Source organism: Natrix helvetica (genome assembly GCF_964273705.1).
Source record: "Natrix helvetica genome assembly, chromosome: 1".
NCBI classification, from domain to species: Eukaryota; Metazoa; Chordata; class Lepidosauria; order Squamata; family Natricidae; genus Natrix; species Natrix helvetica.
Window position 1 is genome coordinate 269,692,411 of NC_138548.1, and position 23,901 is coordinate 269,716,311.

Consider the following 23,901-nt stretch of genomic DNA (forward strand, 5'->3'; position numbering starts at 1 on the left):
CCTATTTCTAGATTGAACCCGCATTGTGAAATCTTCTTATTTCAGAAGGCTCCTTAACTCTGGGCTGTTATTTGTAAAGATAGTATTAAAGAACACATAGGCGTGCTGTCATAACCCAGTTTTGGCAATCTTTGATTTTTTTTAAAATTTATTAATGGATGGAGGTTATCACAAGTTCCATTTTCCTCTTATATTTCTTACATTGTTTTTTCAGGAAACTGAGAATTAAAGTGGTTCCTGGTAGATTTCAGATAAGTTTCATTTCAGGATATTAGAGGATTATTTCCCTAACTTAATTTATAATGATAAGTTAATAATACTTGTTTACTTTGGGTTATGGAATAGAACTGTTACAAAAAATTTGGTCATATAATTTTGGATCTATAGGAAGTTGTGCACAGCCTCTGATTGTTTAGCAGGATAGGTGAATTAACCAACTCTTTTAAAAAATCATTTTTTTCTATACAATGTGTGATCATAACTAGTAAAGGATTCTAACATACAATTACTTTTAGATCAAAGATACTCAACCTCTGCAAGTTTGGCCAGAGTTTCTAAAATAGGATTTGAACACACTTGATAGCTAGAAGTTTAACAACTTGGAGGAATGAACATTATCTCAAGTGGATTCAACCATGTCATACTGTATGTATGGGTGAGCTCAGGGATGTGGCTTTTTGCATTTTGGGAAGAGGGAGTTGGGAGTTCTTGATGGTTTGTTTGTTTTTTAATTAAATTTCCCTTTTAATGACCTATTTTTTAGGTGGATTTGGGGGCTTTTCAAAACCTTGTGCTACAATGTATCTGAAATAATCAGATAATGGGCATAACTATTTCCTATTTGAAATGGCAGAATTGAAATGAGTGAGCATTCGTTTTTGTTTTTACAGATATCAAGTAGAGATGAAGGTAGAGAACAAATGAGACATTAGAGCAGTCTCACTTGTGAAATCTAGACAGGGAGCAGTGATAATATGTTTTCTTTTCCCACAAAAGCAAGAGCTTAATTTGTCACAATGACCAAATATGATGAACTGCTGTGTAGAATACTTTTATCAGTATAAAAATGAGGATGTTTCTGGGGTCTTTTTCTCCAATTTCCAACTGTCAGGTCCCTGCAACTTTTAAACTTTATTCTGTTTTTCAGATAGTCCTTGTTCCATTGTATATTGAGATCAGAAAGTGTCTTGTGTTGACTTCTCTTTATTATATTTCCTGGTGCTCAGACACAGTGATTTTGTCTGTCCCAAGTTTGCAGGGAATAAAAAGATTTGGCGTAAGTGACTGCTGCCATCTACTGACTGTAGAGACCTTGATTTTTTTTTCATCCATCTTCTTTGTAAATATGTTTTTGTGCTAGCCAGGAAGAAGGAAGGCAAAAAGAAATAATAACTTTTACTAAGTCAAGATGATATTACCGTAGCTCTTCCCTTGAGTTTGAATGTCATATCAATGTCACTCATTTTGTACACTTTAACATGCAATTTTTCCTCTCTAAAAGCTAGATTTACATCCATGGATTTGATCATTCACATGATCACTCCTGATTGTATGGGCACTGATTTTCCAGTGAAAATGGAAACAACAGCAATTATGAATGAAGTGTTAGCCATACAACTGAAGATTACCATGGAAATAAACTGTTTATTATTCATTTCAGCTGCCGCATGGAACAAATTGATGTTCTATGCCACTAAAGACCTTGAATTTAGGTTTCTAAACAAAGTGATTTAGCCAGTGCCTTTCTTTCTCTGAAATCTGGCCTCAGTGTGTGACAATCTTGTATTTTAGATGATAGGTATCAAATGGTGCTATAGAACTTTAGCCCAGGTTGATTTGTACCTTGAAATAACAAGCTCTGGGACATAGGCTGATATTGTTATAGAGAACAAAATTGCCAGGAATTCAGCCAACACATCTGAGTAGCTTTTTAATCGGGACATCTCAAGATAACAAATTTCTTCCCACCTCCCACATCATTTATTGCATATTTGTATTCATAATCTTTGCTGTTCTTTGTTCCAAAGGAAATGATGTGCTGAAGGCAAGGCTGCCTTGAACTTCCTGTCACTCAGAAAAGAAGAAGCAAGGCAAATAATAATTGCTTTATTAGCTCTCTCCACACAAGAGTTTGTAGAGAACTTTGACCTATTTTTTTAAATTTATCAACCTTTTAAAATGCTCGTAACAATAATTTCATCGAACTCTACCTCACAATGGGCAGCTGGCAACACTCCTCCCCCAAATGTTCTTTGAAATGCCTGGTTCATACTTTGCCAAAAATTGAGAAGTGAAATTGAAAGTGTGTGCCTCTTTTTGCTCATTCACTGGGCAAAGAAGAAAACAGCAAGTTGCAAAGTGTCTTTAGCTTGTGCTCCTCCAAGTTTCCCAGAGCTGCCCCCACTTCCAAGTTGCGTATCTTGCCTATTGTGTAACAATGGGCCTTTTGAGTGCTTGCCAACAGATCTCAGAAAGGAGACTGCAGTGACAGATTATTAAGTGATTTTAATGAGGTTTGTTAGTGCTCTGTGCTTTATCAGAATTCCTGTTGAGGTTTCTGAAGGGAGGAGTTGCCTGTTAATCGAGATAAAAAGTTGTAAACCAATTGGTTTCCTGAATTTAATAGACATTTACAATCTGCTTATTTTATTCTTCTTTTAGTGCTGAGAAGAATTAGTTTTTTCCTCTATGCTGTAAGCGCGAGTACAATCCTCAGTAGTTTAGGCTATTTTTTCCAATGTGTGAGAAATAACTTTTTCCAACACATGAGAGAGAACTTTTGAACTTGAAAGCAATGAAGAACTCTTGAAAAACTCAATTAGTTGTATGGACAGATAAACTTACTACTGGAAATAAATGCAAGGCACCGCTTCAAGTAAGTAAAAGAAGACTACTTTTAAGAATATATCTTTCAAACATTAAGGCACATTTTATATTATTCACTTTATTCTTTACGTTATTGCATTATTATGTTATTATTATTCCCTTTTTCTTTCTTTATGTTAACAATAACCTTAAAGCTAGCTGCTATGTCTTAGCTGTTTCGAAGACTAATTGAAAGAGACAAGAATGTCATATGGGTGTTTAAGAATTTTCTTTTTAAACATAAGTTCTTCAGATATTAAAAAAAAAAACTAAAAGTATGTTACATGTAGATCTCAAAAAATGAGATGCTAGATTTAATTTTAAGCAATATGTTTCTCATATTATGAAAAATTTAAGACACACAGTAAATGCTTATTGATTTTATTCAAACTTCTGTTTCACTTCCCACTCTGATTTTTACAGATGTTAGATGGGATTAACATCTTAGAAGCATGCTGCTTAAGTAAATGGGTTTTGTCCAGAGGCTCTATTTTGCCCTCTTTGCAATCTGCGCCATAACCTATCTATACTTGCAAACCCAGACGTGTTATATTTTTTCACGCTAAGGATATACTTCAGCTTTGAACAGATCAGGTTAAAAATTAAATGTTTCATTTAATTCATATTTGAATGTAATTAATTGCTGTTAATAGCAGAGCTGAAGATGGCTTGTGAAGCAGAAGGGAACAAATGGAAGCCTGTCATTTCTCTTCTCGGATCTTAACCCTCCCATGCTTTCTGCCCTAGTTCCTAGTACCTGTGAGTAAGTTCTAGGTATCCTAGTAGACCACCACTTAAGTATGAGCCAGCAGTGTGCTTGCAGCTGCCAAAAAAGCCAACACACTCCTGGGCTGCATCAGCAGAGGGATAGCATCAAGGTCACAAAAAGTGATAGCACCAATTTATGCTGCACTAGTGAAGCCACACTTGGAATACTGCATCCAGTTCTGTTCACCATGACACAAAAAATGCCAGGACTCTATAAAGAGTGCAGAGAAGAGAAACTAAGGTGATAAAGGATCTACGGGATAAATCATATGAAGAACGGTTAAGGGAACAAGGCATTCTAGTCTAACAAAGAGAAGAATTAGGGGTGACATGATAGCTGTGTTCCGGTACATGAGGGGCTGCCACAGAGAAGTATGGGGTCAACTTATTTTCCAAAGCTCCCGTGGATAGAACAGGAAGCAATGATTGGAAGCTCAATAAAGAGAAACCTGGAAGTAAGGAGAAACCTTCTGACAGTGGGAACAATTAACTATAGGAATAGCTTGCATTCCAGATTTGTGGGCGCATCATCGCTGGAAATATTCAAGAATGGATTGGACACCCATTTGTCTGGGATGGTGTAAGGCAGTGATGGCTAGCCTTTTTGTCGTCGTGTGCCGAAAGTGTGTGTGGGTTCAACAGTGCGTGCCTGCACCCATAATGAAATGCACGCACAACACCCACCGCCCACTCTCCTGCGTATGCACACATGACCCCTGCTCCCCACACATACACCCTGCCCACCCCCATGCGGCAGAGACCTGAAAATCAGCTGGCCAGCGGGAGGCACACACATATGCGCGGTGGTGCTGAGCTGAGGCGACGGCTCACATGCCCACACAGAGGGCTTTGCGTGCCCCCTGTGGCACACTTGCCATAGGTTTGCCATCACAGGTATGGCAGCCATGGTCAGGAAGTTGAACAAGAAGATCTCCAAGGTCCCTTCCAGCCCTATGATTCTATGATTCTATAATCATTAATCAATAAATTAAGGAATAGAAGCAGAAAACATGAGCAAAAGTTTAACCACTGAACAAAAGCAATTCCTATGCTTCTCCCAATATTTTTCCTGCAACTTTTCTCTCCTGAGTTGCAGTCTGGTCAAGAAATCCACTCTTCATTCATGCCAGTCTCAGACCTGACTAGGAAGGAAGAAACTTCCAGGGGCACCTTCTAGCATGAAACACACACAGGCATGTAAATAGAGCTTGCTGGGGCGCAAGGCAAATATTTAAGATGCTTTTTTCCTGGGGTAAGAAAGACCACCTCACTTCCATTGCTCAAAGTTACTTAATTGTTTCATTTTCTTGTTCCATTGCCCAAACACAGGCTGCCCTGTTCCAGTTTAACATTGCCAACTCTTGTTACAAGTCTTCTCTTTACACACTTCGCTCAGTTCTCCAAATGCTAAGTGCAATCTTCGCCTTGCTATTTAGAACTGACGTTGAAGTTCAGTAGTGGAATCTATGCTTTGCATGCAGAAGCTTCCAGGTTCAACCTCTGACATCTCCAGGTAAAAATTCTGCCTGAAGAGACTTTGTTGGTGGGATGGTTTCAACATGAGATAAATTTTATGTTCCATCAAGTAGCATTGGAGCTACAAAGAAAATAGTACCACAGCACTCTGGATAAATGTAAATAGAGCAAAGAACATAATGCTAGTATAATTAGAAACAATTTAACATCATGGAACATAATGATCCTGAGTTCCCACTTCTATCATAATGGCATGAATAACTTGGTGTTTAATGTCTTTTAGAGCAGCGGCACCTAACCTTTCCAGCTTGGCGGCCTGGCCTGGAGTGGCAGCTGCGCACATACATGGACAACTCCATTTGTGTGAGCAAGGGGTGCATGCGTCCTCCCCTTGTGCAAATTGACCTTTGCACACGAGCAGAGAGTGTTTGTGCTCGTGCCTAAAGCTTCACTCGTGTGAGTGGAGGGCACTTGAGTGGAAGGTGCTTGTGCGCCCTCTGCTCACATGAGTGGAGCTTTGTGCACAAGCATTTGCCCATCTCTCCTGTGGTCTGGTTTCAAACAGGCCATGGCCCGGTATTGGGTCATGGTCCAGGGGTTGGGGACCCCTGTTTTAGAGATTTACTTCTTACAGAGGGGATCTTAAGAAGTGAAATCCAGACTCCGAAAGACTACCACCAGTTATCTGAGGCTTCCAGTCTCCCCGGCATAGTCATCTGGATTATAGCCAAGTCTTTTCTTAAGAAAGAAAACATCCTGCAACATCCTCCTATGCAGGTTGATGCTTGCACTCTACCTGCATCCAACGGCCATTGATTATCCTGCATTATTTATGGACTTCAAGGTACAGTACTTAGCACTATTGAAGATGCAAGATAGCAGATATTTCTAGCGAGGCTTAAGAGCAGAACAAAATAGGCCAAGAGTGAAAATAGCAACTACAAAGGTGAAGAGCAAATGAAGGTGAATCCAACTGACCACCACTTGGTAGATGCCATCTGAGCAATGAGAAATCAAACTGTCAGAAGCAGTTCCCTGTCTTCCAGATGCCCTTTCCTTTAGAGAGGTAGAAGGAGGATTTCTAATCTGGAGAAATGCCATATTGACCTGTGTGCCATCTATGGAATGAAGACCAGGCTGGAGAAACTAGCACTGAAATAACTGGAAGCCATCCAATTGCCAGAAGGAAAGGAATGGGCATTCAGGCTCCACTGAAGGCAAGGTTGTATGAGGTTTTATTCCCTCTGTGTTTTCAAGGGTACTGTGGGCTGCGATCCTTTGAGGAAGAATTGCAACTTTTGGCAAATGTTTTTGGGTTTCCAATGAAGACAGACCTGCAACATTGGAGCTACCTGTTCTGCAGTTGAATTCCGAGAATAAGAATCTGATATTTGAGATGCATGACCACATCTGCATGGTGATCATGAGTGATATCTAGGTATGATTCTGTTTTGGAAGTGAATATGCTGAAACCATATATATATATATATATATTAATTAAAACTAGACCATCATTTCACATTTCAGGGAAAAATCAGGAAAATTCAAGGTAAGATTCCAAAACATTTTGAAAACAGGTGCTATGATGAGTTTGAAATCCTGCCACACAAGAAGACAAATAAGAATGAATAAGATGGGTGCATGAATAGGAGAAGTTGTGAGCTTTCCTCTTGAAGCTTTGTTTACTCAGGTAAATAGACAAAAAATTGGGAAGTGTTTGGAACCATTGTGGTTACTGAAGCTTCACTAACTGCATTTGATAACAAAGTGTCCTAAGTCACAGAGCTAAATGATATATCTCATGTCTTTTTATCTTGCAATATCATAGTGCATCATGGGCTTTTGCCTTGTGTGACTTTGAATTACAATGTCTATGCTTTAGGAATCTCTCTGTGAATATATGTGTATGTGCAGGATGCTATTAATGTTACTTTAAGGATGAGTGCATGATTTCATTTCATTGCAACTGGTTATTTTAAGCAAAACCTTTTTCAAGTCAAACTCAATTCTTGGTCATCTATAGGGATATCTATATATAGTTTTTTTCAGCGTGACTCAGAACAGTTGCTTTCATCCAGTTTTCCCAATATAGTTTGTATCCTGTTAGTTTCTGATGGCTTCTTGTCTAACTGCTAATCAAGCTTAGCTTTTCAGAGATCCTAGAGAAACAAGATTTTAACTCTTTCCCTGCTGTCACCTTTAATGCAAACTGCATGGAAAATTCCAAGGAGACATTTATTTCTGAATTTCCTCCTAGTGATGTGGAGGAATTAAACAAGATCAGTCAATCCTAGTTGTTTCTTCTTTCCATTGGGAAAACTCCATATTTCTCCATATTCCCTTATCCACATGTGCTACGAAATATCTACACAGAATTGGATTGGATTGGATTAATATTTTTAAAAAAGTTGTTCTAAGTTTCTACTAATTTTTCCTTTTTTTCTATTTTTTTTAATTTCTAATTTTGTTTATACAATCATATCAGCTTTGCAGCACATTTTACATCTTTTACATATCTGTTGTGTTTCCTTTGCCACTTAATGTACATATTTAATCTGGGTAGTTAATTAAGTACCTAATAGCCCTTGTGAAAAAAAAATGGACTCAACCAGTAGAATGTTTCCTGTTTCGTGGAACCTGGAGAATGCTTCCATGTCTATTTGGGTAGACGTTATATCTCTTACCGTATTTCTCTGAAAATAAGACTTAACCAGAAAATAAGCCCTAGCCTTTTTTTTAGTGTGCTCCTAATATGATCTCTACCCCCCAAAAAAGTGGTTAAGGTCATCATCAGCCAGGTAGGGGTGTATATGTGGGTGTGGGCATAGCCAGAAACAGAGGTGCAAGGGTGTGGGGACTGACAGTGTCTGGCAACAGCCACAGGCCATATAGTGCAGGTGAGTTGATTACCTGTCCAAGCAGCAGGCTGGGAGGCACGTGATCTGGATGCACCACATGGGCCACAGGAAAGCTGAGACAGTGGTCTGGAGCAGGCAGATGGCCACAGGAGGCTCATCTTTGCATCTCTCGGCTTGCTCGTGGCTCATGCGTTGCTTTGGGATTGCCTACCTTCTGTCCCGTGCCTCTGCCTCTGTCTGCTGCCAGTGCCACCACATGAAGATGAGACTCCCATGGCCAACTGCCCACTCTGCCCCCCCAATTCTCAGCTTTCTCAGATGCCCCCCCTTGCACCTCTGCTTTTGTCTGCTGCTTGGACAGGTAATCAACTGACCTGCATTGTGCGGGCTACGCAGCCCCAGAGTATGCCAATCAAGGGGCATCAGGCTGTAGGTGCTGCCGGACACCACCCACCATGCACCACCTCTTGTGCGCATGCTGGGGGTGGATGCCCAGCCGGGCTGATCACCCTGATAGGGTGATTCCCACAAAATAAGCCTTAATGCTTATTTTGGAGTCCCCCCAAAATATAAGATCAGGTCTTATTTTCAGGGAAACACAGTGGCACTTTGGAAAGACCATGCAGTGCAATCGTCCTAAATTTCTTGTGCTTAGAAGTAATGTTAACTTAGTCTAAATTTTCTTTTGTTCTATGAAGGGGGTTTCCAGGCTGTTAGGACCATGTTCCAGAATGCACAATCACTGCAATAGCCCAGTCTTTTTTTTCTTTACACTTATTTTTTAATTGAAAAAAAAAGTAAGTTCAAGTAACAGGAACATGTAGGAAGATTACAAACAGAAGATGATGTCACCTTGAACATCACAATATTCCATAAATATGGCAGGCTAATTCAAAAAGGTAAACTTTGCTTGGAAGCATTCTGCCCTCTTAATAGAGGAGGACCAATAGTAATTTTGTTGGTTCTACCATAAGCTGAAGGGTCCTGGGCAAAAGGTCCTTCAAAGAGTCAAAGTAGCTCTTCCTAATGGTCCTCCACCTCTTTATTTCTCTCCCTCTTATTATTTTCTCTCTCTGCCAACATTCTTTCTGACTCTCACACCTTCTCTGGCAGAATTATGACCAACTTTCTCTCTCTCCCTCTCTCTTTCCCATCCCCTTTTTATATCTCTAATGAGTGTTTAGAGAAAGAAGGGAGAATAGGAGAGGCAGAAAAAATGCTTGCTTATGCAGGATTGTATTGACGGGGCCCTTCAGTTGCAAAGCACCAGTAGGCTAATCTTTGCTGTGCCTCTTTTAGTCTGCCTCCCCAGGAGATTTGAAAAGATTTAAGTTTGCATGTATATTTTTATATAATTTTATTTAAAGCTTTAAAAGGAAAACAGCAGAATCAATCCTACTCTTAAGGACAAATTGAGAAGACGAGGCTGGCAAATATAATTGTCTAATTTTGTATCCATGCTCCTGCAAAAAATGATAGGATTATGTGTGTTTGCACTTAACAGCAGCCTTGCAATCAAACATAATTCTGTACGTACGTATGTACGTACACACACACACACACACACACACACACGCAAGCACACCAGTATTGTAATAGTGAATGAAGCCAACTATGCGCATTTCAAACAAGTTGGGATATGGATTCACACAATGTATGTATTAAGGCTTTTAAAGTATCCCAGCAATCTTTATCCAGTTCAGCAAGATGCCTTCTCCTCAAAAATACTACACTTTCTTGTGCCCTGGCTTCCTAAGGAAATCCCTTTCCCCTTTAAACAATCAAGGAATAATTTTCCTATTTCCTCTCCCACCCCTGCTCACTTTTCTGAGCAGCCAAAATACCAATTTACTGACAGCTACGGGACAGTATGAACAGCTTTTGCTGCTGCATTCTTTGCATTCCTCTTGTAAGTGTTATCTGCCAAAGGTCAAAATGGTAGGTGAGCGATAGACAAACACCTAGGGGTTGCCAGTTCTACTGCCATTATATTATTGCACAGACTCTCTGGGAAGCAGAAAACGCTCTGGGGCTGCCCATATTGCTTAGCACGTGAAGATTTCTAATGGTGGGACTATTTCACTTATAAAGTAAGTATTGCTTATATCCCTGTACATATCTGAAAGGAATTTGAATGCTTTGTAATTATAATGATTAGATTCACAGTATTGATTAAAACGAAGTTTAAAGAAGAGGGGACCAAGTCAGGGAGAATCATATAGTTTGGGATGGTTTTGTCTGATCCTAGAAGATAAGCAGGATCAAATCTATTTAACACTTGGGCTGGAGATCTTCAGGAAATTCCATACATGGAAAGTTGGTGGGGGAGGTTGATTTTTTTTAAAATAATCCTGCCTTTATCATTTTAGTAAATTAGTCATGGAGGAGAACATACCTAATATGTCTTTCCACAAAGACTATGATGACTGGCCCAAAGTCATCCAGATGGCTTTTGTGCCTAACGCAGGACTAGAACCCATAAAAATTCTGGTTTTTAGTCTGGGGCTTTAACCACTAGACCAAAACGGCTGAAAAATAATGTCCCTAAAGAAACAGTGTGTCCGCCACTATTTGAACGTATTCTGCCTGGCAAGTGATACTGTGAGGGCCAAAAAAAGAAGACAACAGAAAGGAATAGTGGTAATTTGCAGTAATTCCAGCAGGTTTTGTAAAGCAGTAAATATTATTCCAAAATAACAAACATGTCTCTGCCTAAGTGTAGTTTATATTATCTGTGCCACTACAATAGCAGGTGAGGAGGCATACAACTTCAAAATACGCCTGTGTGTAGAAAGGCCTATTCTTTTAGCTGCAACACTCACTTAAGCTCTCTGTCTGTCTGTCTGTCTCTCCCCCCCCCCCTCTCTCTCACACACAGACAGGTTACCACCCCCCACCCGTACTTTCTTCCTAACTCAACGCCAGCTCTGCCATTTCGGTTGATGTTTAACTAGCGGCGAAACTTCTCGCTTTCAAGGGCAGAGAGGGACACCGGAAAGGGTCGGCTTGCGCAGGTGGACAGACCAGAAGAGCTAGTTTTAGCAAAAGTCAGGCGGGCCCTCTCTAGACCCAGCCGCCGGCAGTCTGACGGTAAACAAATCGACGGCCCGTTTCTCCGGCGGCCTCTGCCAAACTCCCCTCGTATCCCACCGCAGGGGAGCGGAACGCGCGGCAGGAAGGGCGCAAGGCGCGCCGGCTGCATAAGCTCCGGTTGGAGCGAGCTTCGCCACGGGAGCTGTTTACGGTTCGGCTCCCGGGAAACTCTGACCTCACCGCGCAAAGGTGCTGCCGGGAAACGGAGCTCCCTGGCAGATAAGCCCCGGAGAAGACATTCCTTTTTCTTTTGCCGGACAGCCAGCGTGGTAGGCAGGGAAGGAGGAGCGGAGAAGGCGCGCCCGCCTCCTTTTCCCGCCGCTGCTTTTGCGCGGGGAAGCTCGTCCGGATCTCTGAAAGTTTTGAGTTCCTTCTTCCCCACCTCGCGACTCAGGCATCGGGGGAAGAGGGAAGAGGACTCAGAGGGTCGGAGTCCGAAGTGAATGTCTCCAGATGAAAGGCCAGGTCAGTGAAGCTGCTTCTCTCGGCTGCTTCGCGAAAAGAGCGGAGTCCCTTCCTGATCATGGGGTTATTGGTCCAGGTCCGCCTTCTGGGACAGCCTTATCGGTCATCGCAGCGGGCGGCAGCAAAGCCAGCATTCCGGGCTCAGTCCTTCTTACGGGCTGGCCTCAGCTGACCCCGATAGACCTCACCCCATTCCTAAGAGGTCTATAAGGGGCGTGCATAAGCTCACCAGCCTGCCTACCGTCCCTGTCCTATTGTCCCCCACTTATTCGTACCCATTTACTGTGTGTTCATATTTATGTTTACACTCATACCTGTTCTCGTTTACATGTTTGACAAACTAAAATGAATGAAATGAAATGAAAATGAGCTCCCAACCAGGTCATGGGCACCAGACCTCCATTGCAAATACCCAGATTTTGGCAGCCCAGATATGTTGCAAAGGCTACGCAATTGGACTGGGCTGCCAGAAGTTGGGCTGGAAGTCCACAGGGGTGTGTGGGATGAGATGCCAGGTTCAGGAGGTCTGCTGAGAGCAGCCAATACTATTTCCACTGAATCCCAGGACTTGAGAAAGAAAGAAAATTATGAATGACTTCTCATTGGAAAGTTTTCATAACATGGCTACAAAGCTGTAACACAACATCTCGGGATAGATAATCTCCAATCTACCAAATGGTGTCATTTTACAGCTTTGTAGTCATTTCATTTATTTATCTGAAATGATGGAAGCAGCAGCATCTGGATACTTGCTAGAATTTTGTAAAGGAGGCAGGACATTTGGGCAATTTAAAAAAAAACTTACCTGGAAGAACTTCTGTTAGTGGCACAGGCTGCTGGAGTGTTGCATTTTTTTTAAAAAAAAAGGTTGCAATGTGCTACATTGGGCAGCTACTTCCAAGCTTCATGGATCTTCCTTGGGAAATGCTCCCCTGAAGCTGTACCAATCCTCATAAGTTGCTATTTCTTTTTGCCTGAACTCATTGCACAACCAATTATTTAACAACATAGACCCAGCTTCTTTAAACAGCCTCCTTACACCTGACTTCTACCTCTTCCTCCAAAAAAATAAAGTGCCTTTTTTCTTTTCAAACAACCATCCAAAGCAGGCAGGTGAGACGAGAGGGATTACTAAATTATCTTTAAAGCCACCCACCCTGAGTTTTGTACTTAGTCAGCCTCTCCAATCCTTGCCTAGAATTTCAGATTATTCAACACATTGGCCTTAGAAGCTGAACAGGGAAATCAGAACTCATCTGCAGCTGTTAATTACCAACAGGCATATCAATGGACAGCCTTTGCAAAGCAGTGTAGAAAAGACTTCTCAGTGAAACCTGTATGGCTCAATTCTGCATATCTGTTCAGAAGTTAGTTCCAGGTAAATTCATTATGGCAGCTTTATTATTCCAGGATGCTTTCAGTAGCCTTTGTTTACACTATTCAAGATATGTTTATTTAGGTATAAACTATGATATGCTGGACAAGCTACATTCACTGTAGTGTCGTGTGTGGTCCAGTTCTAAGGCATTCTTACAGATTCTGCTTTCTGTAGCACCTCTGTTCTCTTTGATCCTATCCATTACCTTCTTCTGTTTTCCTCCATCAACCTGTAGCTTTGGATAAATACCTTAGCTATGGTTAATGCCAGGCTTGACTTAATGCCTATGGCAAATACATTTAGAATGAAAATCTCTTACTAGTGTGGTTTTTTTTATTCTCCTTTGTCAAATAGCTTAGTTGTGGTTTTCCCCATCTTGAGCAGGGAAACAAACAAGCAAATATTTTTATTCCAACTTTTGATAAAGAATGGGTTCTCAATTTGTTGTCCCAGTTATGAGGGGTTTTCTCTCTCTTTTTTTTTTGAGCAAGGCTACATTCCCTCTGCCCCTCTTAGTAAGATCCTCAACTCACAGTTCCAGTAATGACCAGAATTATATTTCTGATGGTATATTTCTATAAACCCTCATTCCTAAATCTGAACGTACATTGCCCAATTTTAGATATATACAAAGTAGCTAAAATAAACCTAATATAAACATTGCTGACCTTTGGAAGTATAAGATTGTTATAAGATAAGTATAAGATAGCAGTGTGATACATGGTGGCTTACATGTTTTTAGAAGACAGGCTATAAAAAGCTTTCCTGATACAGAATAAAAGAGAGGAATATCTCAATGATGAAAAAGCTAGATATTGTGCTGTATCTTTTCATTGTTTCCAACTAAAGAGCCAGAAATTATCAAATTAGTGTGAGTGAGAGTGGCAATGGATATGATTTAGAATATAGAATAACAGAGTTGGAAGAGACCTTGGACGTCTTCTAGTCCACCCCCCTGCCTAGGCAGGAAACCCTACACCACTTCAGTCAAATGGTTATCCAACAGCTTCTTAAAAACTTCTAGTGTTGCAGCATTCACAACTTCTGGAGGCAAGTTGTGTTGCATAAACAGCAGTTCTCATTTGCCTAATTTGCAACATATGCCAACTCAAAAGTTACGAGGTTTCCAAAGGGGAATCCAAACCAACTGTATAAAAAGGTTTTGAGTTTTCCACCACCACCCACCAAAGCTCAGAATGCTGAGAATGTGTTGCCTGGCATTTGAAACACAATCAGAAAAGACGTGCATGTGTTTGTTTGTAGTGCTGGGAGGAATAAACCACTGAAACGAACAAGTTATTCAAAGCATTCCCTGCCTATTGGGAGTCTGGCCCAGCCATACCTCCCACCTTGCAATGGCGATCAACAGATGCATTGTGTTCTGAGAGCCTGCTTTGCCATAGCTAACTGAACCCTTTGAAAGAGCTGACACAGAGAGGTCTGCCTTGGTCTTGTTCTGGGTCTGCTAGAGGGGAGACGACGGACTTGGGGGGTCAAATGGGCTGGTGGACACATGGGCTGCTGCTTTGGTTTCCCTTTGCAGAGGAAATGTTCAATGTGGTCAACAGGTGAGCTGCCTACAACCCCACTCTTAGCAAAGCCTTATGACTTTCTACCTCTTCTGTTTGCTTTGAAGCCTTTTTGTGACAGCTCTTCATGAGTAGCTGGCAATGCCGCAGGAAAAAAATAAATCTAACCCGCTTTCTGTTCTCCATTGTTTCCTGCCTCGCTATCAGCAATTAATGGTTGAGGGGCCTGGAAACATGCCATAAACAGGAAATACAATTTTGTAATTCAGGGCTATGAAGCCAGAGGTTTATGGCTTCCCTCGTGGAAAATATGTAGCATTTCTCACTTCTGCCTTTCCTGCTTGTATGCTTAAAAGGGGGTACTTGGTAATTTTACAATATGTATATTTAATGCCCATGTAACTAAGGAGTCACAAGTGGAAGAACTTGGATTGGTTGAAATGTATGAGTGAGGTGCCCCATAATCAATGCATATGCAATTGCTTTTCTGTCTTTTTATGACTTTTTGGGTAATCTCTTACTATTTTCTTCCCTTTTCATTCATGCTCAATATGCTTTTTCTCTTGGTTTTCCACATCTTCTCTCTAGTTTTATAATATTCCTTCCAAAATGAGTCATTCCAGCTTCACACAGAATGGCATATGCTGGGACTCACATTATGGATTTATTAAATAGCAGCTGATTTTTCTCTTTTTATAGCTGCAGCACAATAATACTGCTGTTTTTCTGCTGACAGAGGAAACCCCAAAATCCCTTTACACCATTTCTTTTCAACTTTCTGCAGGACTAGCTAGAGTAAAATGTTACAACAATAGTGATGTATTGGACTTTCTCTGTCAGCAGAGTAACTTTTCAAAATCAGAACAAAATAGGACCAAATTTGATGTGGGGGAGGGAAGGTGGGAGGGAGGGAGGGAGGGAGGGAGGGAGGGAGGGAGGGAGGAAGGAAATAATTACAGCTGTAGAGAAGAACATGTCCCCAATGCACACCAATAGAAAAAGCAATTGAGTAATGGCCCTGAATGTTACTGATTCGTCAGTACTAAGTCTCTTCCCTTCTCATTCCCAGTCATGTTATCCAAAGTGAAGCTATTGCAAGGGATTGGAAAGAATTCCAGAAGCCTTATTCTGCAAGTTCCCCTCCCTTGTTTTTTCCCCCTAAAGCTGGTCTTGATAGCCTGAGAAAATCTTGATCGGCGATTTTTACTCTAGCTTTAATAGTAACTGTTAATATGAATAATTCATTAACAATTCATATGAAATTATAATAAAACATTTGGCTTTGATAAGCTTATCTAATAGTTTCTACGTTGGGAGGAACATGAAACATGTAATAAGCGATATTGATCTGTGAGTTTAAATGAGTACAATTATGTGACTTCTTTCTTTTATTTCACTCAAAGCAATGAGAAAGGATTGGATTACGTAAATAGGACAAGTTCACAAATGCGGGGCCATCATTAATTATGCTGCCTTTTCATTGTGTGAGCTAGTTTGCAGCAGTTTGATTGCAACATCTGAATGTCTGAGAAATGTAGCTGAATACTCTAATAGTGTTCTTTCTCATGCTTGCAGTGCTGTAGTTTTCAGCAGTGGGTTGAAATTAAGCTACTATCTGACCAATGCAGCCAGGAGCCACAACACTGTAACTTCTGAACTTAAAAGGATGTTTTTATCAGGCATACAGAGTGTTAGATCCTTTTCTTCAAACACTAAATGCAGAAATTCTGTATTACTTTGAATGGTATTCCCCCACCCCCAAAATACATTTAGATTATGGATAGTCCATTCTGTTATTTTCCAAATCTTTTGGGCTGCAGTTTTTATAAACTACAGTCAATATGACCAGACATGAAGGATTAAGGGAAAGCAACTGGCAGCATCTAACTGACTTTCATGATTTCATAAATTAAACAAAGTTAGTACTTAGATTGGGGATTACCTGGGTAGCCCAGAGATATTGACTGGCTCAAGAAGTTTAAAAAATAGCTGGAAGAAGGCAGTAGGAAATTAGTTCTACAATGCTAGAGGGGAAAAACTGTTTAGGTATAATAATAAGGCATCAAGCTTAATACAAGAACATCTGTACATACAATGGAAATAATCTGGAAGGTCAGATTCAGAGGTGGGTTGCTCCCAGGGCCGGATTTAGATGAAAAGAGGCCCTAGGCTATTCCACTTATGGGGCCCTTTCACCTCCCATTTTTAAGTTTGTAAATTACATGAGAGATAATAAAATACATCATCACTGTGATATATATCAATATATTAAATGAAACATGTTGTAATTGGTAACTAACCTTTATAAAAAATGTGGCACGGATAAATAAAAGGCCCCTCTTGATCTTGAGGCCCTAGGCTGAAGCCTAGTTAGCCTATAGGAAAATCCGGCCCTGGTTGCTCCCAGTTCAGCCCAGTTTGGCTGAACCGGTAGTAAAACTGGCAGCAACCCATCCCTAGTCAGATTGCCTGCTCACACCTAACTCGGACTTATTCCAGATCAAATGTAAAGTAACACAGTGTGCGAGAAATGAGAATTATCCGTTAGGCTGATATCAGTGGCAAAAATGTAACATGCCAAACATTAGCATAATTTATGGAAACGGGAACTAGTTTCAGTTCACTTATTTAAACATTTAGTTCCCCATTTCTAGGAAGTTTGAACTAAAATAAATAAGTGACTATAGTTGACAGAGATGTATTTCTGAACTTTCAGTCAAGCACAATTAGAAAAGAGACAAATCAGAGCTATTGTAACAAGGACCTCATTTCTTGGTTTTCTTGGTTTCTGGCCTAGTGAAATACACCAGTTAGCATTAACAATATTAGTTTAACCTGTATCTCATTTGCTCCATGCGCTTTACAGGTGCGGAATCAAAATCATCTTCTATCCAATCTGTACTCCTGGCCACCTGGTCAAGTCTGCAGCATTGTCAAGCTGAAACCCCAGAAAGATGCTTCCCAGAGAAGAAGATGGCATCAGGTGCAGTTTTTTTTAAAAAAATAAAAAAACACAATGTTATTTTCAACTTTGAAACTGTGGTTATGGTTGTGTGGGTGACTAGTATGGACTGTCAAGTAGAGCTTGGCCTGTAGGGGTAGAGCTGAGCCTGTAGGTAGAGCTTGCACTGTAAAATGAACTTCAGGATTTATTTCAAGGATAATTGAGTATTGAAAGAAAAGGCAACCTTAAAGCATTTATTGACATACTGGTAGTCCTCAATTTACAACTATAATTGAGCTTGCAATTATAGTTGTAAGTTGTGATGCTCATTAAGCGGGCTATTACGTCCCCATACCATGTTTTATGTGCAGTTGTTAATCAAACATGGAGATAGCAAAGCAAACATGGCCGTCATTAAGCAAACTCATTGTTCGCCATCTGGAAAAAAAACCTCGTAAGTTGTGCAAAGGTGCTTTTTAAGGAGGCAACTGTTTTTTTCTTTGAAGACGTTTTGATTCTCATTCAAGAAGCTTCTTCAGCTCTAACAGGATAGTGGGGAATAGAAGGATCACTATCCTGTCAGAGCTTAAGGAGCTTCTTGGATGAGAAGCGAAACGTCTTCAAAGAAAAGAACAAGAAAGTCCAGTTGCCTCCTGAAAAAGCACCTTTGGCACAACCAGGACCTGGATGAGTGAGAATCTCTACAGACGATTGTAAGTTGTAGTCATGTGATCACAGGATGCTGCAAACAGCTGTAAGTAAGGGCTGGTTGTGGAGTGCCCAGAATGCAGTCATGTGATTGGAGGGGGTAGTGGCTGTTGGAAGTTCAAATCTGGATTAGTAACTTTTTTAAAGTTCATTGTAATTTCAAACAGTCGCTAAGTGACCAGTCATAAATCGAGGACTACCTGTACATGAATCTAGGTAGAGTAGAGTAGAGTAGAGTGGAGTGGAGTGGAGTGGAGTGGAGTGGAGTGGAGTGGAGTAGAGTAGAGTAGAGTAGAGTAGAGTAGAGTAGAGTAGAGTAGAGTAGAGTAGAGTAGAGTAAAGTAGAATAGAATAGAATAGAATAACAGTTGGAAAAGATATTGGAGGTCTTCTAGTCCAAACCCCTGCTTAGGCAGGAAATCCTAAACCATTTCAGACAAATGGTTATCCAATCTCTTCTTAAAAACTTCCAGTGTTGCAAGATTTACAATTTCTAGAGGCAGGTTGTTCCACTGATTAATTGTTTTAACTGTCAAGTGGTTTATCTGTTTTAATTATTTCTATGGAAAGGGGGCAAGAACCCCCAACCAAGATTGTTAAATTTCTATCTCAGACAAGAGGTAGAAGGGAGAAACAAATTGTTTCTCTCAGAAGCAACCAATTCAAGGTGCCACGTGGAGCTTTCCAGGCCTTTAATTTCCCATCAGGGTGAAGGAGGGATAAATGCAACTGCCTCTAAAGATGCTTGGAGTGCTTTGTTTGTTTGTATGTTTATTTGGATTTACATGCCGCCCTTCTCCAAAAGGACTCAGGGCGGCATACAACATTAAAAAAACACACATCCCAAAGTTAAAAAAAATTAAATACATATCCTTTGAAGAGATGGTTCCTGAAGGAGCAAGTCCTTTCTCACCGCTATAGCAGGGGTAAAGAGAGAACTGTCTGGCGGTGTATAACATGAATGGGCCAGGTACAGAGGTGGTATTCAGCAGGTTCTGACCAGTACTGGAGAACCAATAGTGGACATTTTGAGTAGTTCGGAGAACCAGTAAATACCACCTCTGACTGGCCCCGCCCCCATTTAGTCTCTGCTTCCAGAGTCCCAGCTGATCTGGAGGAAATGGGGATTTTGCAGAATCCTTCCCCTGCCACACCCACCAAGCCATGCTCACAGAACCGGTAGTAAAAAAAATGTAAATCCCACCACTGGGCAGGTATATACAGTATGTATGCAATTGAAAAGGTTAGACCAGTGGACTTTAAATCTTGGTATTATGGTAACAACCAGGTCGTTGTTATCATAAGCTCACAATGTACTCCTAGGTGTTTCTAACTCTGATGGCAAAGAAAGATTCCTTACCCCTGAGTTAATCAAAGTTCAATGGCAAGTTAGGGCATTTCCTACTATGTAAAATATGTTATTGCTGTGGCTATATTTTGGCTATATTTATGTTCTAGGAACCATCATTTCTTACAGTCCATGGTGCAGAATGGTTTCAATTAGCAAAGTGCCTGCACCCATCATAAGGATATTAGTGTGATAAACGCTAGAGTTATTTGGATTTACAGTAACTCTGGAAAATATGGTTACCATATAAAATCTGGCTTCTCACTTTTTCCCTTTTTGAGAAAACAAATTCTTTTATTATAACAAATAAAAGTGAAGGACATGGCTATGGCGTCCCTATTTGCAAGATCTGCCTTTGCACTATTTGAAGTGCTTGTCAGGGACTTAAAATTTAACCCTACATAGAGAAACTACAAGAAAAAGCAAAATGCAGTAGGAGACTTCTTTTTTAGAAAAAAATACAACATGCTTAATAAACTTTAAAGAAGCCATTATTTTTCACTTGGAACTCCAATAGAGTTAATACTTCAGAATAAATCAAATCACATTTTATGTTTATAGATGGATTAGCACAGCTGACAACGGGGAGGGGAAAAGTTAAGTGAACCTGCCATTGTTTACAACCCATCTACTGTATCTTGGCAGTTTTGAAGCCTTTGTCAACTATTGATGTATTCTTTTAAATGTTATTAGACTGCTAGAACAGGTGGGAAACTGCATGGTGGTTTTAAAAGGGGGGAGCTTAGTGTTCAATAATACAATTACTACCTATATTTCCTCATTCTAGGAGCTTTATGGCGATGTTTGATATGGGAATCTGGTTGGATCTTTCAGTTTATAGCTATTACAGGTTATCTCAGTTTCCCCACAAAATTAAGCATACAATTGTGGTAAAACATCTGCTTTTCTTCAAGAACAATAGCATCCTGACACTCCTTTTCTCCAAGGCGGTTTCTGCAGACTGTAGTTGAGAGGCTCCAAAAAGATTAGTGTTATTCTAGAGCAGAAGTGACAAAATCAAGGCCCGTGGGGTGGTTAGATCTGGCCGCCATGGAAACGCAAAGGACTGGCCTGCGGTGTCTCTGTCAGCAAAAATGGAGCTCAGGAGGGCTGCCCGCAGCCCTCCCGAACTCCATTTTTGCTGGCAGAGGGTTGCAGGAAGCCGTCGCAGCAAAAAACGGAGTTTGGGAGCCCATTTTCACTGGCAAGAGCATTTGGGCCACCACAGGCACCCGTGACACAAGTGACATCGAGCTGGCCATGCCCACCCTGGCCCCTCAATGTCAAACACAACCCTGATGAGTCCCTCATTGAAATCGAGTTTGATATCCCTGTCCTAGAGACATTTTAGTGATACCTGTTATTATATAGTGAAATAATCTCAAGAATCGCTCATTCAATCAAGGCTTTTGTTTAAAGTAACATGTTTTGCTTTGTTTTATCAGTAACATTTTGAGTTCACCTCCAAGATTTGAGGCAGGTTAGAATAAACCATCAAAATAACTTCTGGCACTTCATATCTTTACTATAAATGTTATTGCAAAGTTGATTAATAAATTTATTAAGGAATGAATGTCCCGGATGTTTTATTCCAAGTGCTGGACACTATATAACTCCATCAATTGAACTGGCAAGGGGCAAAGTATATGTAAATGTATTTAGAGTTACATTTCTTCCTTAAGTATTTACCCATAATGTAGTTTGCTATAAATCTGAGAATAATCTCAAAATGTGTATTTAAAAGTGAATTTTCACCTGCGCTAAATAATACAGAAATGTATAACTGTTCACAGACTCCCTATTACCATAAATATTTTGATTTATTTAATCTTTCAAGAGCAACATTACAATAACCAGAGAAATGGGGAATTGACATCTCAGATAAAATGAGAGCCCATCTGGTGTAGTAGTGAAGGTGCTGGCTTAAAAACCAGGAGCCTGTGAGTTCTAGTCCCTCTTTAGGCATGAAAAACCAGCTGGGTGACTTTGGGCCACCTTCTCTTTTTCAGCCCAGCTCTTTAAAGATTAACTAATTTTATTACCCATAAAATTTCATGGGTCTCATCCACTTAATGAGATAAAATACTCATGAATGAGGTATTTTTAGTTGGGAGGGAAACAGATGAAAAGTAGTCATGAAAATAGGTAACATTGTTTTAAAGCTCTGAAAATATAGAAACGATATTCCTTAGATCATGATAATAAATAAAATGGTGGTATTAGACTACTGTTTTGTCTTTAAGTCCTTAAAACAATCCTGCCCATTCTCACAATTCTATTCTCTCTTGCACCTCATTTTCTGCATTTATTCTATTCATCTGATAAAATGTACTTGAGTATCAAAGAGGATTGTCAAAACAATAAATGTAGAAAAATGTAAAATGTGGGAATCGATGAGGAAAGCAAAATTAAAAGTGGCCATCTGGGACGTGGGTTCAGACTTGAAATACTCATAACTTCTCTGCCTTGGTAGAGGACATACCAATGCTACCACAGTACTAAAGGGCGTGATAGATTTAATTTGGGAATATAAAGTTCAATGTTCAGTCCCAGCCTAGACCGTAAGTCTGGAAAAGATTTCTGAGTCACCAGGGAGCTGCTGTAATCAGTCAACATCCTTGGACTTGATTGTCCATTTATTTGTCAGTGTTTAGCAGCTTCCTTTATACTCCCATGTCCCCCTTCAATAAAGCCTTACTTTATTTCCTCTAAAAAAGTTGACAGTAGTCCTTCTGCCTGCATGGTGACTTATCAGGTAACCCCAAAGAACTGGATCCAGGAAGTCATCCTGCACAGATAGGAGAGGGCACTCTGGAAACTGAGTCCGTGTCACTGGCAGTAGGGGAAGGGTTCCCAAATGGTAAGTTTTTGTCTAATTGCTATTTTATGTTGGGAAGGAAGGAAGGAAGGAAGGGTCATTGAATTTCATTGAAATGAGCACTAGTGTTCTTTACATCGTATTGCTCTTAGCAGTGTAAAAGATTAAGCTCTGAAAATAGAAGGAGTGAAAGAGAATAAAACTTTTGACAGCTAATCTGTAATTCTAGATGTCAGTGCAAAAGGTATCAAGATTGATCAAAGGATGTGCCAATTTCTTACATCAGCTGACACTTTACCAAGAGTTAAACAGTATTTAAAGTGTTTGTGTGTTTGTATGTAGAACCTATCCAGATTTTATTTACAAGTATAGGGTTTATAACCGAAACGATTGAGCTCCCACTCTGAAACATTCTCAGATAACTACTGATTTAGGAAGTTAGGAAGTCAGCTACAGAGAAAAGATAAGTGTGCTAAAAAAATTCTTGATAGAAAAATTTTGGGGAATTGAAGTGCTGTGACTTAAATCTTGAGAGTGAAACAACTGATTTTAGAATTATATTAATCCCTTTCAGTAGATCGCAGAACAGTAAATGGTAGAAGATACTAGAAGTCTGGATGAAAAAGGAGTTATTGAGTTAGTTTGGGAAGAGTTAGCAAAGGAGATTTTGCTATATTAGGCAGAACTTGGCAAGCATATTATTCTATAAGTTCCTCTTAGACTTGCTAGGCTTATCAACAATGTCACCTTTTGCCTGTTGAGATCTTTTATGCAATATTTTCTGTTTCTGTGTGAATCTTCTCTGAAAATAGACGACCAACAGCAACAGATGTAACCCATACATTCTTAGCATCCCTTCCCAGAACCATCATGAAACCTAGTTGCTATTTCAACTGCTGCACCTCAATTGCAGTCTATAGGTGTTTACGGCTTTCCAACTATAATTATGTCACCTAGTGCAGGGATAACCATTTTGATACCTTTTAAATGTCTTAAACGGTAACTTTCGTAATCTTCAGAAACCGTCTTTTAGCTGGATACCAACCAAACCTTTTCTTTTTAAGAATCTCTAGAGGAGGATAGCTTTCCTGCTTCTGTTCTCTTGCATCATTTAAAACTATTGTGGTGGAGTTTATTGTTATGCAGCTATAGCTACAGATATAGTTTTTTAAATAGGCCTTCCAGTGATGAGCATTCTACAGTCCTTATCCATTCAAAGTGATGGAAGTAAGAAAAGTTTAAACGTATTCATTTTCTCCCATTTAATTTCCTCTCTTTCTCTTTCTCTTGAAGCAATTTCTCTCTCATTTTCTGTCAAGAGTCGCTCTGCCCAGGATCTCAATCTGCAGCTACAAGAGGTAGCAAGAAAGAAATTATGGGCCCTGGAAAACGACGATAAAGATGTTTGTGCTGTTTTCAAGGTAAAGTGGTCATTACTATTGTTTTCAAAGGAAACTGTATTTCTGTTAACTTTTTGAAAAAACAAAACAAAACTGAATCAGACCTCCGGTCATCTTGCCAATAATAAAGTAACAGTTCCTCAGAATCTTAAGTATGATCCTTTGCTGATGTACTGCCTACAATACCTTTAATTGGAAATACTGAAGATTGAACCACATGCAAAGCATATGTTATTGTACAGCTGTATGGC

At 40.1% G+C, this 23,901-nt stretch overlaps 1 protein-coding gene across 6 annotated transcripts in view; it reads left to right on the plus strand.

Moving 5' to 3' along the window:
* Positions 1 to 2,308: 2,308 nt before the first annotated feature.
* The window catches only part of SH3TC2 (SH3 domain and tetratricopeptide repeats 2), a 51,417-nt gene continuing 29,824 nt past the window's right edge, over positions 2,309 to 23,901 (plus strand). Inside the window, exons 1-5 of one of the 6 annotated variants that reach the window (XM_081970769.1) lie at positions 2,309 to 2,513; positions 2,662 to 2,875; positions 17,299 to 17,415; positions 22,188 to 22,292; positions 23,544 to 23,671. In XM_081970769.1, the coding sequence (XP_081826895.1) occupies positions 2,857 to 2,875; positions 17,299 to 17,415; positions 22,188 to 22,292; positions 23,544 to 23,671 (369 nt within the window). In that variant the 5' untranslated portion in view covers positions 2,309 to 2,513; positions 2,662 to 2,856. Of the gene's footprint in view, positions 2,876 to 10,901; positions 11,526 to 17,298; positions 17,416 to 22,187; positions 22,293 to 23,543; positions 23,672 to 23,901 lie in introns of those variants that run through there. The other 5 variants (XM_081970768.1, XR_014176776.1, XM_081970767.1 and 2 more) reach the window with 5 other exon arrangements.